At 41.0% G+C, this 16,989-nt stretch overlaps 1 protein-coding gene across 17 annotated transcripts in view; it reads left to right on the top strand.

Moving 5' to 3' along the window:
- The window catches only part of STAT1 (signal transducer and activator of transcription 1), a 45,342-nt gene that overhangs the window by 1,841 nt on the left and 26,512 nt on the right, over nt 1–16,989 (top strand). For 14 of the 17 annotated variants that reach the window (XM_063644822.1, XM_055290055.2, XM_055290057.2 and 11 more), the window contains 7 exons: nt 2,302–2,430; nt 3,167–3,311; nt 4,618–4,716; nt 11,138–11,227; nt 12,595–12,673; nt 13,921–14,012; nt 14,228–14,379. In XM_063644822.1, the coding sequence (XP_063500892.1) occupies nt 2,303–2,430; nt 3,167–3,311; nt 4,618–4,716; nt 11,138–11,227; nt 12,595–12,673; nt 13,921–14,012; nt 14,228–14,379 (785 nt within the window). In that variant the 5' untranslated portion in view covers nt 2,302. Of the gene's footprint in view, nt 1–2,301; nt 2,431–3,130; nt 3,312–4,617; nt 4,717–11,137; nt 11,228–12,594; nt 12,674–13,920; nt 14,013–14,227; nt 14,380–16,989 lie in introns of all 17 variants that reach the window. The other 3 variants (XM_055290053.2, XM_055290060.2, XM_055290062.2) reach the window with 3 other exon arrangements.

Here is a 16,989-nt window from a genome sequence, read left to right as displayed (position 1 = left end):
CTCAGCCTCCTGAGTAGTTGGGACTACAGGTGCACGCCGCCATGCCCGGCTAATTTTTTTTTTGTATTTTAGTAGAGACAGGGTTTTACCATGTTGCCCAGGCTGGTCTTGAACTCCTGAGCTCAGGCAATCCACCCACCTTGGCCTCCCAAAGTGCTAGGATTACAGGCATGAGCCACCTGGCCAGCCCAAACATGAGCTTATTAATTCACCTCTTCTGTGCCAGGTGCTACATATTTACTAGCTCAACCAGCCTTAACAACCAACTGTGGCAGGGTGCGGAAGCTCACGCCTGTAATCCCAGCACTTTGGGAGGCTGAGGTGGAAGGATTGCCTGAGGTGAGGTGTTTGAGACCAGCCTCAGAAACTTAACCAGCGGCTGTCTCTACAGAAAATTTAAAAATTAGCCAGGCGTCTTGGCTCATGTTTATTGTGTTAGTCTGTTCTCATGCTGCGATGAAGAACTGCCCAAGACTAGGTAATTTATAAAGAAAAGAGGTTTAATTGATTCACAGTTCTGCATGGCAGAAGGCATCTCTTCACCGGGCAGCAGGAGAGAGAATGGATGCAAGCAGGGGAAATGCCAGTGGCGTATAAAACCATCAGATGTTATGAGGCTCACTCATTATCACGAGAACAGCATTGGGGGAACTGCCCCCATGATTCAGTTACCTCCACTGGTCCCGCCCTTAACACGTGGGAATTATATTACAATTCAAGGTAAGATTTGGGCGGGGACATAGAGCCAAACCATATCACTTGCAGTCTGAGCTCCTTGGGAGGCTGAGGTGGGAGGATTGCTCTAGTCCAGGGGTTGGAGGCTGCAGTGAACTGTGCTCCACTGCCACTGTGCTCCAGCCTGGATGACAGAGCAAGTTCCTGTCTACTAAATACACACACACACACACACACACACACACCTTGTTGATAGGGGAGTAAGTTACCTGGGTTCACTTGGCTAATAAGAGGCATTGCAGCTCCCATTGGCTGACGGTCCAGCATATCTGCTTTAGGTACATCCTTATTAGTTACCAAGCAGAGAGGGAGAGAGCCACAGATTTTTCCACTCAGGTAAAATAAAATTGAACTGAAAAATCAAATTGCTACAGCAGGAGTGCCAAGGCGCTGGGCTTGGGTCCATTTCTACTGGTATATATGATGATAACTCCTTTGGAAGGAGTAGGCGTTTGTGGAGTAGGCGTTACTTCATGCCTGCATACATGTGCTCAGCTACAAGTATGCATACACACACTTCCATGCCCTACTTGAAAATCCAGACCCCTTCCCCAGAGGTCTGGCAGGACAAGATTCACTTGTGTCCGCTCTGCATATTGCCAGCTGTGTGCTGATATAAATCCTAAGTTACGTGATGGTCATGGGAGACTCTCCGTTTTCCTAATGTATTTTAGGACTTGCTTATATCAAGTTTTTGTTGTGATTTTTAATCTTTAGGATCACTATATAAAAATGGACTTAACAGTTATCCAGAAAGCTAAGTGTTACTTTATCCTTTTAAATTATATTTAATGGTGTTTTAATCTTTAAAAATCATTACTTCTTTATGCCAGATTTATTGTTTGTAGTAGGCAAAGAAGAAAATATATCTTTTTAAATGTGTGTAACAAAAATAATGAATTTTACCATATGAGTCATAAATATAAAATAGAAGTTTGAAAATATTTGAGTTAAATTACAAATGTACCGTGATTTGTAGGAGAGCAATTTTGGGAGAGTCTTGTGATTGTCTTAAAGCAAGTCTAATTAAAATAATGTTTTTTATGTATTTATTTGATAAAATCACAAATTCATTTTAAAGGCATATTTATTGGATACCTACTATGTGGTTGACATTGTGCTGGGGATACACCGGTGTACAAAATCCTCCACCAACATCCATCCCTTCAAGTGGTGAAAACACAATAATCAAAATAAAATATGTGGTAGGTCAGATGGTGGTGTTAGTACTATGAAGAAAAATAAACCAGGGAAGAGAGAGAGCATGTTTCCAGGGTGGGAGGTGGTTGCAGTTTAAATAAGGAGGCCAGAGAAGGCTGCTCTGATATGTTGACAATAAGCAAAGACATGAAGATGTGTTTCGTGGAGGAGAAAAAAAGTTGATCACCAAACTCAATTAAAAACAGGCTTTAGACTGTAAATGCCATTTAAATAAAATATTCCTGAGACAAACTATGTTTTGGATTAAGCAAGATATTTAAGAGTACAACCTGATGCTAGGAAGGCTTTCTTTGTAGCTATGGTTTCCATATACATAGAAAGAATGTATATTCTTTTTCCCTATAGGATGTCTCAGTGGTATGAACTTCAGCAGCTTGACTCAAAATTCCTGGAGCAGGTTCACCAGCTTTATGATGACAGTTTTCCCATGGAAATCAGACAATACCTGGCACAGTGGTTAGAAAAGCAAGACTGGTAAGGAAAATTCACTAGACAGAAGTTTACACCTTAAAAATACTGGTTGATTAAGTGACTTGGGGCCATGTTTACTAGAAGATGAATTCCATCAATGGCCACTGGAATTATTTGTTGTAGAAAAGTTTGTTGATTTAAAAAATGACGTGTGTCTCAACAAAGTTAAGTATATTAGTCATTAAGCACTTTTATGCAGTTTTGTCAAATTTAATTGATGATAGATACTCCTAAATGCTTTGGACAGTTAGAGAATACTGACGCCAATTATTTTCCAACTTAGGATCCAGACTATAGAAAGAAGTAATTTAAAAGAAAGCCAAATTAATGGTTACACGTTGAGTAGAAATATGAAGAAGGTAGTCAAATTAAGGGGATTTTTTTAACTGATAGGTGTTCTACTTAAAAATTTATTATTTGCTAATTTAAAAAGTCCTGAAAGTATTTGACATAGAAAGTGAAGGGTCCCCTGTTGACTTTCCCCCTCCAGAGATAGTCACCGTGAACACTGTCATGCACAATCTCTTAGAGTTCTAGAATTTTTCGTGCTAATTGCACATAAGAGAAATACCACATAAACTGCTGCTAAAAGCAATATCAGTTTCAAAAGAAGAAAATAAACCTAAGAAAATACTTAAATTATTTTTAATAATTTCAGTGAGGAAACCAACATTTGTTTTGTCTGTTTTTCGTAGACATTTAGTTCTAGAATGAAATGTGTAAATGTTAAATCTCCTAGGGAGCATGCTGCCAATGATGTTTCATTTGCCACCATCCGTTTTCATGACCTCCTGTCACAGCTGGATGATCAATATAGTCGCTTTTCGTTGGAGAATAACTTCTTGCTACAGCATAACATAAGGAAAAGCAAGCGTAATCTTCAGGTATGACCTGGTTTTTGTATTTTAGTTGAAGTGTTCTCATGTTTATGGAAGGCAGTTTTCTTCATTCAGCAAATACAATTGAGCACACACTTATTGGTATTTAGAGAAGTACTAGAGACTAACTCCATTTATGTTATTTACAGCATCAGTAAATATAGCATAAGTAAAATAAGATATCAATTTATTGTATAAACACAGAAGGAATTTTCAAGGTTAAATGTATCACCTCTTAGGTGTCAGTAATCCTGAGAAAAATGTGATGCTATAATCTTGTTTTACTAAAAATTGTCAATATTTAAACCAAAGAAAAGGGGCTACATTTTAAGAGCAGTGATCTATAGTAATACATTAAAGCTCTAGGGAACGTTAGTGGTTAGGTTCAGGTCCTTGCTATGCAAATAAGGAATAAATCTGGAAAGGTTTGACTTTCACCTAAGGAAGTCAGGTGACTTCAGGAACTAGACTCCACCTTGCCTTGCTTCTGGTGGAGTTGGCCTCTCTTGGAAGAGAAAGTCAAAGAAAGATCCAGACATGAGAGAACATGCTACAGAGTTTTAGGGGTTCTTCAAATGTACTCCCAGCATGCCCTTGGGGTGGCTATCATATTTATGTCCTGTAATAACAGAACTTTTCTGTTTTAATGGAGGTGAAAGCTATCATTTTCTTCTTTTACGATACAACTGAACTTTTCAGCTTAGGTAATTGGAAGTTTGTTTTTTTTTCCTTTGTGAATGTATTTATGATTTTATATACCAGTGAGTGGGGAAATCAAATTAGCTTTACAGAAATTTGCTCTCATACAGACCTTGCATGAATGTACCTGTATAAAGAGCCATTATTGCTATTGCTAGTGTTTTGCAAACTAGCTTTGACAATGGCAACAGAAAACCCTAGATGAATATCTTTGGTCTAGTTCAAAGCTTAGACTAACAGATGCATTCATTGAGGAATGTCATGTATAGTTTTTATATCATTTGCATTGTCTGGGGATCCTAACAGAAGATAATTGGCCTTAAGAAATATGGAAAGATATTAAAGTAAAAAATATTATATGAACCATATGTGAAAATACTTGTTTTTAAATCAAAAAGTACTTTAGGTACCTGCACTTAGAAAGTTAAAGCAATTTTTGTCGTAATTCGTGAAAGAAATATTTTGATTTTAACAAACATAGCTTATATAGAATTTAATAGATGAGAGATGAGGTTTCCCAGAGAATATAAACAAATTCATATCAACTTACAATACACAATAATGTAAACACTCTGCATTTTAATTTATTTTTGTTCTAACCACTCAAATCTAGGATCATTTTCAGGAAGACCCAATCCAGATGTCTATGATCATTTGCAACTGTCTGAAGGAAGAAAGAAAAATTCTGGAAAATGCCCAGAGATTTAATCAGGTACTATTTTCTCATTGAACACAAAAATTGTAATAAAATAAAAATGTATTCATTCATCAAATACTATTGGGGCCCATGTCAAAGCAATGATGAAAATATCTCTAATGTTATGGCCCCAAGAAGTGGGAGAATCAGATTTAGAGATTTTATAGAACCAGGCTTTAAGAAAGATCCTAATCTAATGGGATTAAGTTCTAACGAGGAGAGAGAACATATAAACAAGATGCTTCCGGGTAGCATAAAGTGCTGAGAAGATAACATGCTGCATTCATGGAGTGGCTGGGAGTGGGGTTGTTCCTTTAGATCAGGGTCAGGAAAGGCCTCTGAGTTGCTGGCACAGGAATGGAAGCAGGCAGATAGAGGGTTCTTGCAGCTGTCCAAGGTAGAGGCAGTGGAAGCTTGCACTCAGTAGAATCAGTGGAGGTAGGAAGAGGTGGACAGATTCAGGTTATGCTTTGGATGTGGTGCCAATATAGAAGGATCCTTATATTGAAGGATTAGATGCAGGAGCGAGAGTGGAAAGTCAAGGATGGCTCTACAGCAGCTACTAGAACCCCTTGAAAACTGGCAATGCTGTTCATGGAGCTGGGATGGCAAGGAGGGGGCAGGGGCAGGAGTTTTGTAGGACACAATAGGTTTGTGTACAGAAGAGGAGGCTGATGGGAAAATCAAGGGCTTTGTTTTGAGCAAGGTCAAGATACCTATTAAATGTTCAAGACATCAAACAGTAAATGAGTCAGAGTTGTACCAGTATCAAGATTTTTGGTCATTGTTTTATTAATCCTAATATAAACCTTCCTAGTTGTCAGGGTTCAGCAGAGTTTTGAAGTTGCTATGGCATTTAGTATTCCTTTCTTGAGCAGTGGGGTGGTGACGCCAAGCCAACAGGCAGGCAGTGTGAAGCCACCGTGTTACGGATTGTTCTGGAGGAGCCCATTCCTATATGGATGCCAGAGGACATAGTATGCATCCCGTGTGCATTTCACCAACAAACGACTACCAAAGTGAACTGTGCGACAGTGGAGAGGGAGAGAGTTTAAGTGTGGTGGAGGATGCTATTCTCCTGCCTGAGCATTTGTCCCAGTCCTTGTAATCCTGTCACTTCCCTAGGCGTATAGTTCCCATCTTCCTGTCACACTGATAGCATCTTGCTGAACTGAGCATTTAAAGATACATATTGCTTATTCTAAATTCAAGCTGGCTAGCTCATCTGGTACCCAGCCTAGGGAACAAAGGTGTATATCAACGTTGGAGAAGCTGGCCAGGTTGTCTCCTCTGAAAGAGATGTGCCTGTCTCTAACCTGGCATATACCTGGGAGATTTTCAGCAGGCAATTTTGATTATATGGGGCTTCCATCCTAAAAGCAGTATTCGTGGGCCTCCTGTGTATTTCTAATAGACTTGAAAGGACAGCCAGGAGCAAAGATGGGCAGAAGGACAACCTGTTTCCCCCAGCTGCAGGCATGTCCTCCTCACATTTGGCCCCTTGGCCCAGAGTTGGCACTGGCAGCAGAGTAGGTGACCTCTGCTCTCCCACATGAACCCCATCCCCTGGCTTTGGATCTTGAAGGTTCACCAGCTTTTGAGCTCTCTCCCCATTAAAAATGTAGGTAACGTGGGGATTGTTTTGAGCCTCTCAGAGGACACCTGAGTCCGTGAACACCTTTGCAAAGCCGCCTTAGGGTGTGAGGGAAGTTTCTGGGTGTCTGGGGATGTCAGGGAAAGGGAAAAGGCACAATAGGTGCCTCCTTTCCAAAGTTATCCAGCCAACTATTGGTTAGGTAGGTCAGAAACATTGTTCACCATTTCCCCCCTTGTTGAAGTAACTTTAAAAATAAATACAGTCATGCATCACTTAATGACACAGATACATTCTGAGAAATGCACCACTAGGTGATTGCATTTTTGTGCAAACATTATAGAGTGCACTTACACAAACCCAGGTGGTATAACCTACTATACACCTACACTATATGGTAAAGCCTATTGCTCCTAGGCTACAAACCTGTACAATATGAAGTTGTACCGAACACTATGGGCAATTGTAACACAATATTATTTGTGTATCTGAACATAGAAAAGGTACAGTACAGATAGTGTATAAAAGATAAAAGATGGTACCCCCATATAGGGCAGCTCCATTCTAATCTTATGGGGCCACTGTCATATACGCAGTCCATCATTGACTGAACCGTTGTTATGTGGTACATGACTGTGTATATTCTATTCATGCTAAAGTATATGTGTATGGAATGATGTGATGTCTGATATTTGCTTCAAATAATCCCGTTTGGGGACTAGAAGAGTAAGGAGAATAGGGATGAAACAAGAGTGTCCATGAATGCTAATTGTTGAAAGTGTGTGATAGGTACATGGGGATTCAACAGATTCAACAAGTTAAAAACATGCAAAATTCTGAGTCAGTTCAGATCATTTAGAGACCATAGAATTCTGTAGACATGCGGGGATGGGAAATTATTGTTCCCGTTATTCTTTGTTTTAATATAAGAGCTTTTAGAAAATACATTTAAGAGAATATTATGCTATACACACTCTAGTAGACTATAAATGTTTCGTGTGCTATCTTACAGCACACCAAGTTTTTTTCTTTCTTTTTTTCCTTCGTGGTGAAAAAGCCAATTGCATGTCTGGACAAAAATTTAGGTCCATAGGGTCTGAAGGGATGGGGAGAATTTCTTTCAGGTGGGAGGGAAAGACATGAGGTGGATTCTAAGCTTCCTTTGCTGTTCCATCTTTGTGTTCTTAAGGACTAATTGTTACCATATGCTGAGTGCTTATCATGTTTGAGGCCCTGTGCTAAGCACTTTATAAACATTATTTCATTTGAGTAAATACTTTCAAAACTATCACTGAAGTTAGGGATTCTTGTCCCCATTTTAAAGATGAGAAAACTAAGGTTTAGAGATGAGGTACCTCGCTCAGGGCCACAGAGCTAATGAGAAGTAGGTTTGGAATTTAAACCCAGTATTGTCCAACTCTAAAACTAGTTCACTGGAGAAGTCACTGTTCAGTTTTCTAATCTGTGGGATGGGATATGAGGGCTTTCTGGCTGGAACTTCTCACACCCATGGAGTGCCTATTCCCTTACTTGGACAACTGCTCATTCTGTTGAAAAGGACCCCCTTCTTGAGCAGAAGACTTTTCTTTGGTCTGGGGTCTGAAGTAACCAAGTTCCCATCCAGACAAGGTCTCTAGAGGTACAGTAGTGAAATGAGAAAGTAAGAGTCACTGACAGCTGAAGTCCTTTCCAACTTCACTGTTTGACATTCCCGTGGTTTCAGTACCCCTGGTTTCTTAGAAAGTTAAAAAGTTAAGGACTCACTGTGAAAGTGGTATCAGTACTAAAGTGTACAGGAGCAGCCAAGCATCTGCTTAGCAGATGGGGGCAGGGTGGAGGGAAGCAGGGAGGGTTGAGAGGAAGGGGTAAGAGAACACCAAAGGTTTGAGTGACTTGGAGGGACTACTGCCCAAGCTGGAAGCAGGAGGTTTCTTAGGCCCTGCCACAGTCACCAGGTTTTTCCACCAAGCATCTCCCAGCAAGTCAGTAGAAAGGGGATGTAGAAGCTGGGGATGTAGCTGCTCTCTTAACAGCCATTGTTTATATCCCTGTTCTTTAAACCGAGCCTTGGTCATTTGGGAGGAGGCCTGGGAAGTCAGAATCTTTCTCCAGTGGCCTGGTCCCTCTCTCTAAGTGTAGTGTCCCAGCTGTTACAAAGCCCACAGGACACGGTGCCCACGTCCTGCTGGCTTAGAAGTTGTATTAGTCTGTTCTTGAATGGCTGTAAAGAAATACCTGAGACTGGGTAATTTATAAGAAAAGAGGTTTAATTGATTTATGGTTCTGCAGGCTCTGCAGGAAGCATGGTGCTGGCATCTGCTCAGTTTCTGGGGAGGCCTCAGGGAACTTACAGTCATAGCAGAAGGTGAAGGGGAAGCACACATATCACATGGCCAGAGCAGGAGGAAGCGGGGAAGAGGTGCTCCACACTTAACCAGATCTCATGAGAACTCATGATCACAAAGATAGTACCAAGAGGATGGTGCTAAACTATTCATGAGAAACCGTCCCCGTGATCCAATCACCTTCCATCAGGCCCCACCTCCAACAATGGGGATTGCAATTCATGAGATTTGGGTGGGGACACAGATCCAAACCATATCAGAATTAGACAACAGCAAAGATTTCCCTGCACAGGCAGAAAGCTGTATGGAACTCCTCAGAGTGACAACTTATTCCTACCACCCAGAGAAACCCCTTTTGTCACTTAGTGATATGTGGCACCTTGGACTTACAGAGGATACCAATAACGTTCATGTATTTCTAATACACACTTTACAGCTGATACAATTCACATGCTTTGAACTTCTGCTATTGGAAAATATATAACACGAAGGAAAACTTCTATGAAGAGAGAATAACTTTGATGACGTATGCCTGATAAAGATAAAACAAAAAATTATGGACCAATTTTACTTATGAGTATCAATATAAAAATCCTCAATAAGATACTAGGGATCAGAATTAAATACGGCATTAAGAAAGGACATGACCAAATATGATTTATTATAGGTTACAAGGGTAGTCCATGACTGGGCAACCTATTAATGCAATTCACTAAATTAATAGCTACAAGGAAAAAAAAGCATTTACTTCCACAGAAGCTGAAAAGACCTGACAGAATTCAATACCCATTCCTGATAAAAAGATTGAATAAGATAGGAATTGATGGGTACCTCTTTAACATACAAAAATATATATATCTCCATTCTAGAGAGAGTATCTTACCTAACTGGGAAAACTCCAGTAAGTCAGAAACACAGCAAGGATGCTGTGTTTCCACTGCTATTTAGCATCGTATTGGTGGTATTGGCCGATGCAAGTAGACAAGAGAAAACCATTAGAAGCATAAGAATTAAAAACAACATCATAAAGATATTAGCTCTCCCTGAGTTAACTTGTCATTTTAATGTGATTCCAATAAAAATACCAACAAGTTGTTTTCTGGAGCTATACAAATTGGTTCTGAAATTTATAAAAAATAAACATGCAAGAGTAGCGAGGCAACTTCTGAACAAGTAGAGCAATGAAATGGGACTGGCCCTACTAGATAGACTATAAATCCTCTATAGTCAAACATCCTTCAAGAGTTCAGGCTTATGAATAAACAGGCCAAGAAATATCTATAAGGAAATATCTGTAAGGAAACCTGTGTGCGTATGGAAATTTATGTGGTAAAATTGGCAGCTCAGAGCACTGGGGAAAATAATGGACTTTTCAGTAAATGTTGTTAAGACAAATGGAAAGCTAATTGGAAAAAAAGTGAAAACAGCAAGTGGACCCATACTTCACACTGATCATGAGAATAAACAAATATATCAGTGATCTAAAAGTTAAAAAGAAAAAAAGGAAACCTTGCAAGTGCTAGAGAAATGAGTGAATGCTGTAATGTCAATAGGGAAAGGCTTTCTAATATAAGGCTTCTAATATATAAAATTCCAGACATAAAGAAGAAAAGATTGATACAATTGCATACCTAAAAACACCCCTGTAGAGTCTGTGCTGTGTAGGGCACTGTGTAAGAAAGGTTGACAAGCACAGTTTTTGCTGTGTGGGGGATTTAACTCTAAAAAAATGACATCTTTCTAGGATTTAATCTCTATGAGAACAGGGACCACTGGTTACCACTCTAACACCCGAGCCTAGAACATTGCCTGACATTTACTTAGTACCTTGTAAGTATGTGCAGGGTACATCTGGTGTATGAATCAAGTAGAGACCCTGTCACTTCTGAGTGTTCTGATTATCAAAAATAGGACTGAATACTCCCAGGCAAGTCTGGATTTATATTCATTATTGACTTTATAGTAGCAGATTTTCATCGATGGCCTTAATGGAATGCTTTCATATTTCAGTATACCTCTGGATCATCCGGAATTGTGTTAAAATAGGGTTTTCTGATCCCATAATCATATTAGCCCATGAGATTTTCCAACAAGATCCTAGGTGGTGAGATGCTGCTGGTCTGAGGACCACACTTTGAATCAGAAAGCTTTAAGATAAATAAGGACAGAGTTAGTAAGAGTAATCTTGTGTATGGTATTTGAGAAACCGTGAACTAAATTGCAGTGTGGTACCATGCAACTGTATGAATTAATGGAAACTCCCAGAAATACTGTTTATTTTAGACATGAATTGAGCCTAGTTTTTTTGTAACCTTGTTAACAGTTTGCCAGCATTTTCCAGGGCCTTGGGAAAAATTTCTTATTGACACATAAGCAGGAAGCCTGTAGTACATGTCAGAAGGTCTGGGAGGCAGGTGGGGACTTGACTTTGGAGTGTAACCAGCAAGTACACACCCTGGAGAAAACGATGGCTATAATCATGCCCTTCCCATTACAGGCTCAGTCGGGGAATATTCAGACCACAGTGATGTTAGACAAACAGAAGGAGCTTGACAGTAAAGTCAGAAATGTGAAGGACAAGGTTATGGTGAGTATTGAGTAAACACATGCATTTATTCTGAAACTTTCTGTAGGGGAAAAAAGGTTTCAATTGCTTGGGGTGTAAACCTAGTAACTGAGTTCAGTCTTTTAAGTAGTTGGGAAGAAAAATTTTGCAGAAGTCTCAAGCTCTAAGTAAACAAATTGGTAAAATCAATGACCAGATAGACTTTTTGAATGGCCTCTTATAACTGCCAAACATTGAGTTTATCTTTTTCTTCCCTGAAATATCATGCAGTAAATGTTGACTTTGCCCAGTACCCAGTAAATGAGATGTTGCTGCTCTAAATGGGCCTTTATGTCCACACCTCTCAAATCACAGTGCCCCAGGATAAACATGGCCCATCTTTCCCAATCATCTGTTTTATCCTAAGACTTGGAAGAGGAACAAAAATACATTTTATTGAAAGAAATTTGGATACATTTCTGATTAAGACATCCACAGCAATTTTAGGATACAACTTCCAAGTCAACTTATGGAAGCAGAAGGCTGCTCTGGCGCCCTCGATGGCACCCATTTACTCTCTCCACCGTTAGGGCTGGTGCGGGGAGGGGTTGAGGAGTTCTTTTTCACACAGGCCTGTGTTTGTGGAAAAGGCCTTCCAGCTTAGGGGTTTGGTCCTCTGTGGATCTCTGGGTAACACCAGTATGGCCTTGACTTACATGTTTCAGATAGCATCTTTCCACACTCCACATTCTTTGGAGCAACTTCATCCTGCGGTCTCGTAGGGAAACATTTCATTAAAGTAGAAACCGAGTGAGCCCGGTCCAGAAATAGCCATGGAAATCCAGAGAAGAATATGTGGAAATGTGACTAAATCTCAAACAAATGAGGCTTATTTGTAGAATGAACATACAATTTATTGTTCAGATGGAGATGCATTTGAGCCGCCAAGAGGGCGCTGTTTATAATTATAGCAAGTATGAAACCAGGTCTATCCCAGTAAAGCAGGGATGTATGGTCACTTTTCTTACTTGGAAGGAATGAGGAAATTTTCTGTGAGCTTTTTCCCCCCTGCTGTGGGCTTCACAGTGGAGTTCTTAAATCATATCCCAGAGGTAGTCTCAAAAATGATGAGGAAGAATCAAAATTTAGGTGCTGGAACCAGGTTAAGGACATACAAATCAGTTCGAGAATTATTGTACGTTTGCTTTTTTAAAAATGTTATGACATACTTATTAATGAAATAGAAATTGTTTCATGTATATGATTAGAACTCTCCAAGTCAGATCTTTTTTTGGGGGAGCTGGAATTGTTTTCACATTTCTCTGGGTTCTATAGAAGCGATACTCTGTTGCCTAAAGTCTTTGGAAGTTGCTGATCAGTAGAAAACATGTTTACATCTTTATTTGTAGTGTATAGAGCATGAAATCAAGAGCCTGGAAGATTTACAAGATGAATATGACTTCAAATGCAAAACCTTGCAGAACAGAGGTAAGGGTTCACAACTGAAGTGGTGCCCATTGGCTGTAATTTTTTCTGTTCACACTAGATAACGAAGATGATTACTCCTTTCTATTTGCCGAGTATTTTATGACTCTGAATTCTTCCTTGATAACCCAGGCCAGCGTTTCTTAACATCCAATACTATTGACATTTTGGGCTAATTTGTTGTGGGGTCTGTCCTGGCATTGTAGAGTGTTTAACAGCATCCTTGACTTTTACCCACCAGATGCCAGTAGCACTACCCAGGAGCCCTCACTAGTGACAACCAAAACCGTCTCCAGAGATTGCCAAAAGTCCCCTAGGGGTCAGTGACCCCTACTTGATAACCACTGGTTATGTATTACTCACCTTATTTATTGCGCCTAGCCCACTGACTGACACAGAGTGATAGATATGTGGAGTTCCCCTGCCCTAATAACTCAGATTTCTTCAAACGTTGCAGGTCCACGTGTATACACTGCAGATAAGCCCAGTATTTTTCTCATGTTTTAAAGCAGTTTTACTGTATTTTGTTACTGTTGTGTGTTTTTAATGAGAGTAGCAACAGAAAAGAACTCAAGAATGTACATTGTGTAGAACATGTAGGGTACTGCTGTTATTTTATTCATCATCTGGGGTATACCATGGTTCATAGGCGGAGATTATCAGTATGATTTGGGTGGAAAGTATGAGAGACAGCAACTTCAACTACCACTTCCTACTCATCTACTTCTCTTTGAAAGCTACAGCTATGCTTTGTATACATTTTTTATCTGAAGTTTTGAATTCTGTTATTTACATTTATTTAGGTAATTACCTGACAATGTCTTAAGTGGCAGATACTACTATGTCTGATTTACATGGATCACTGAAAACAAGTATTTTTTTTTTTTTTGAGACGGAGTCTCACTCTGTCGCCCAGGCTAGAGTGCAGTGGTGAGATCTCGGCTCACTGCAATCTCCGCCTCCCGGGTTCATGCTGTTCTCCTGCCTCAGCCTCCCGAGTAGCTGGGACTACAGGCGCCTGCCACTGCGCCCAGCTAATTTTTGAAAACAAGTATTTTGTTTCAGTGTGTCTAGTTGTTAATACTTAGGACTTTTTTTTCATGTTTAATAAAGATCGAAGAAAGCCAAACTTTGACCTGTCACTAGGCAGCATTTGTGTCATATTTATCCTAAATTTATATGAATCTTGGCTTTTGTTGGTTTTGTCTTCTTTATATAAATATATTTACTGGCTGTCTCTCAATTTGTAGAACACGAGACCAATGGTGTGGCAAAGAGTGATCAGAAACAAGAACAGCTGTTACTCAAGAAGATGTATTTAATGCTTGACAATAAGAGAAAGGTAGTTATTTACTTACCAGAATAGCATGCCGCTTTTGTTATACACTGTAAATAATTGACTCAAAGTTTAGTAGAGAGGAAAAGTTATTTTTATAACCACCTGGCTTAGAGCCCCAGTTGAGAATGAAATGATATTTGCTTTTCTTTTAAAAAATATTTTTAAATTCAGTGATTAAAAATGAATTTATTTCACTTTGTTTCTTCTACTGCCCTTAGGAAGTAGTTCACAAAATAATAGAGTTGCTGAATGTCACTGAACTTACCCAGAATGCCCTGATTAATGATGAACTAGTGGAGTGGAAGCGGAGACAGCAGAGCGCCTGTATTGGGGGGCCGCCTAATGCTTGCCTGGATCAGCTGCAGAACTGGTAAGATTCTCCAAAGCAGAAAACTGGCAGCTGACTGGCTAACCACATAAACACATAAATGTACCTTTGAGCTGTGTTAGTTGAATGGACCCTGTCAAAACGTTAGTGTAGAGTTTGACATAGTCCAGCTTCTGCTTACCCTGGAAACACTCCCTTGGAAAGCACGGTGTTATTCATGACTCGCCATGTTCAGCCACGTCTGCTTGGTTTGGAGCACTCCTGTACCATGAGATGTGTCGTTTGACTGTACAAAACATCAGTGACATGGTCGTCATGGAACACATTTAACGACTCCTAATGTTTCCTTAAAAACAAGATAGCTTGAGGCGTTTTTCTATGCTTACAGGATAGTTTGTTAGGAAACATTCATTCAGTCATCCATCCAGTAATACTTATTCAATGCCTACTGTGTGCCAGGCACTGTAGGACCTGGGCACACAAGGATGAATGATTCTTGGCCCTTGCCAACAAGGAGTTCTCAGTGTGGGGGGGGGGATGTCGACATGGTAATAATTCCGTGTGGTAGAAGTATCCAGGTGCTCTAGCAAAAGGCCATCAGAGTTCTGTGGAGGACAAAGGAAAGCATCTCCAGGGAAGGTTTCATAGAGGAAGTGGCCTTGTGCTGACTCAGAAGTCACTAGGATTACTCCACGTAGATCAAGGGGAAGTGCTTTCCAGCACAGAGCACAGCATGTGCAAAGGCACACACGTGGGAGCCTGCAGGGACTGTACTGGGTGGCTGGAGAGTGGGGTGTCCGGGGAGATGGGAAGGAAAGTGGACCCGGTGGGAGATGCTGGAGCTTGATGGTGCAGGTTCTCAGCACCATGCTAGGAATGGGGGATGTATGCAGCTGCACTGCTGAGCCAAGGCAGGCTTTTGTCTTCAGCAGGAGATGTATTTCTCTGATCTTTGATTTAGAAAGGGCACTCTGGCCACAGCCTGGAGGATAGGATAGAGACAGAAAGACCAGTTGGAATACTATTAGCATATTAGTGTGGTCCAGGTGAGGGGCAACAGGAGCTGAACTTGGGATCACAGAGTGAACATGAGGGAAGGTGGCCTGGTACAATTGCTAAGGGTCCAAGGACCAGAGATCTCATGAGGTTATTTTCTATATTGCCAATTTTTTAAAAATAACAATTAATATTCAGCCATTTACTTTTATTCTGTGAATTGCCTGTAGGTACCCCAGATTTCTTGTGGGTTAGAGCAGAGCTGAGCCCAGTGCACCCCATGTGCCTTGAGGGATACTGACACCCCTAAAGCCCTTCAGGTGGCCAGAGAGGCCCTGGCGTGTCTAGAGCCCCCTAGTGGTCCTCCTAAACCACAGGAGCCTCTTGCAGGGACACACATGCCCTCTAGTTTTCCCACTGTGCTGTCTAAGGATTGTCGTTTTCTCTGTGTGCAAGCAGAGTTGGGGACACTGATTTAGCTTCTCTGGAACTCAGCCAGCCGTTATCCTGCCTTGTCCTTTCCTGACGAAGGGCTGCTGTCCCAGGGCTTTGAACTGCGATCGAGTAAAATCAGAAAGTGAAGTAGATTCTTTTCCCAGGGAAGAAGACACTTTTAAAAGGTTTTCTTCGGTCATTACTGCAAGCAAATAAAAGAGCGTTTCCCTAGCCTGTGTTGCTGTTAGCAGTTGACTGTAAGGAAGGAAGACTAAGCGCAATCACTAGGTTTACTCATTGGCTTTATATTTTTAGGGTCTACACTGAGCATACTGCCTTCTCCTTTCAGTTGAGTGAAACCAGAATCATCGTTCCTTCCTCTATTCCTGTCCCTGGCCTTGCCTCCCCTCTCTGTGTCTCCTCCTGCCCCTCTGCCCTGCATCTCTGACTGGTCCTGCCGAGACACTGCTTGCTGATGCCACTCTCTTGACAGAACCTGCAGTGGCTCCTCGCTGCCTCTTGCATCACCTGGGAGCACCTACTTTGCCCTTTTCCCTGCCTCTGGCCTCCTCTTTGCCCTGTGCCAGTCACAGATCACCTAGATGCCCCCACCCATCTCTCCTTACATAGGTCTCAGTGGTGTGCAGAAGTTTTTGATCTAGGCTGTAATCATTCAGTGCATGTTAGTTTTACTCCTCAAATAACAAAGCTTCTACTGCTGGCACAAGGCTCATTCCCTTTGTTTTTCCCTAGGGGGCAGAGCATGGCATCCTAGGTGACATTTTGTGTTGCACATAACCACTTGTTGGTTTCCATGTGATATGGTTTGGCTGTGTCCCCACCCAAATCTCACCTTGAATTGTAATAATCCCCACGTGTCAAGGGTAGGGCCAGGTGGAGATAATTGAATCATGGGGGTGTTTCCCCCAATACTGTTCTCATGGTAGTGAGTAAGTCTCACGAGATCTGATGGTTTTATAAGTGGGAGTTTCCCTCCACAAACTCTCTTGCCTGCCACCATGTAAGATGTGACTTTGCTCCTCATTTGCCTTCTGCCGTGACTGTGGGGCCTCCTCAGCCATGTGGAACTATGTGTCAATTAAACCTCTTTCCTTTGTAAATTCCCCAGTCTCGGGTATGTCTTTATTAGCAGCATGAGAATGGACTAATATACCGTGATTCCCTTTAATCCAGGCTGCTTCTGGACTGTTTCTCATAGAG

This window comes from Symphalangus syndactylus, chromosome 8 (genome assembly GCF_028878055.3).
Source record: "Symphalangus syndactylus isolate Jambi chromosome 8, NHGRI_mSymSyn1-v2.1_pri, whole genome shotgun sequence".
Lineage (NCBI taxonomy): Eukaryota > Metazoa > Chordata > Mammalia > Primates > Hylobatidae > Symphalangus > Symphalangus syndactylus.
The sequence above is the reverse complement of the archived record's forward strand: the minus strand, read 5'-3'. Positions and strand labels throughout refer to the sequence as shown.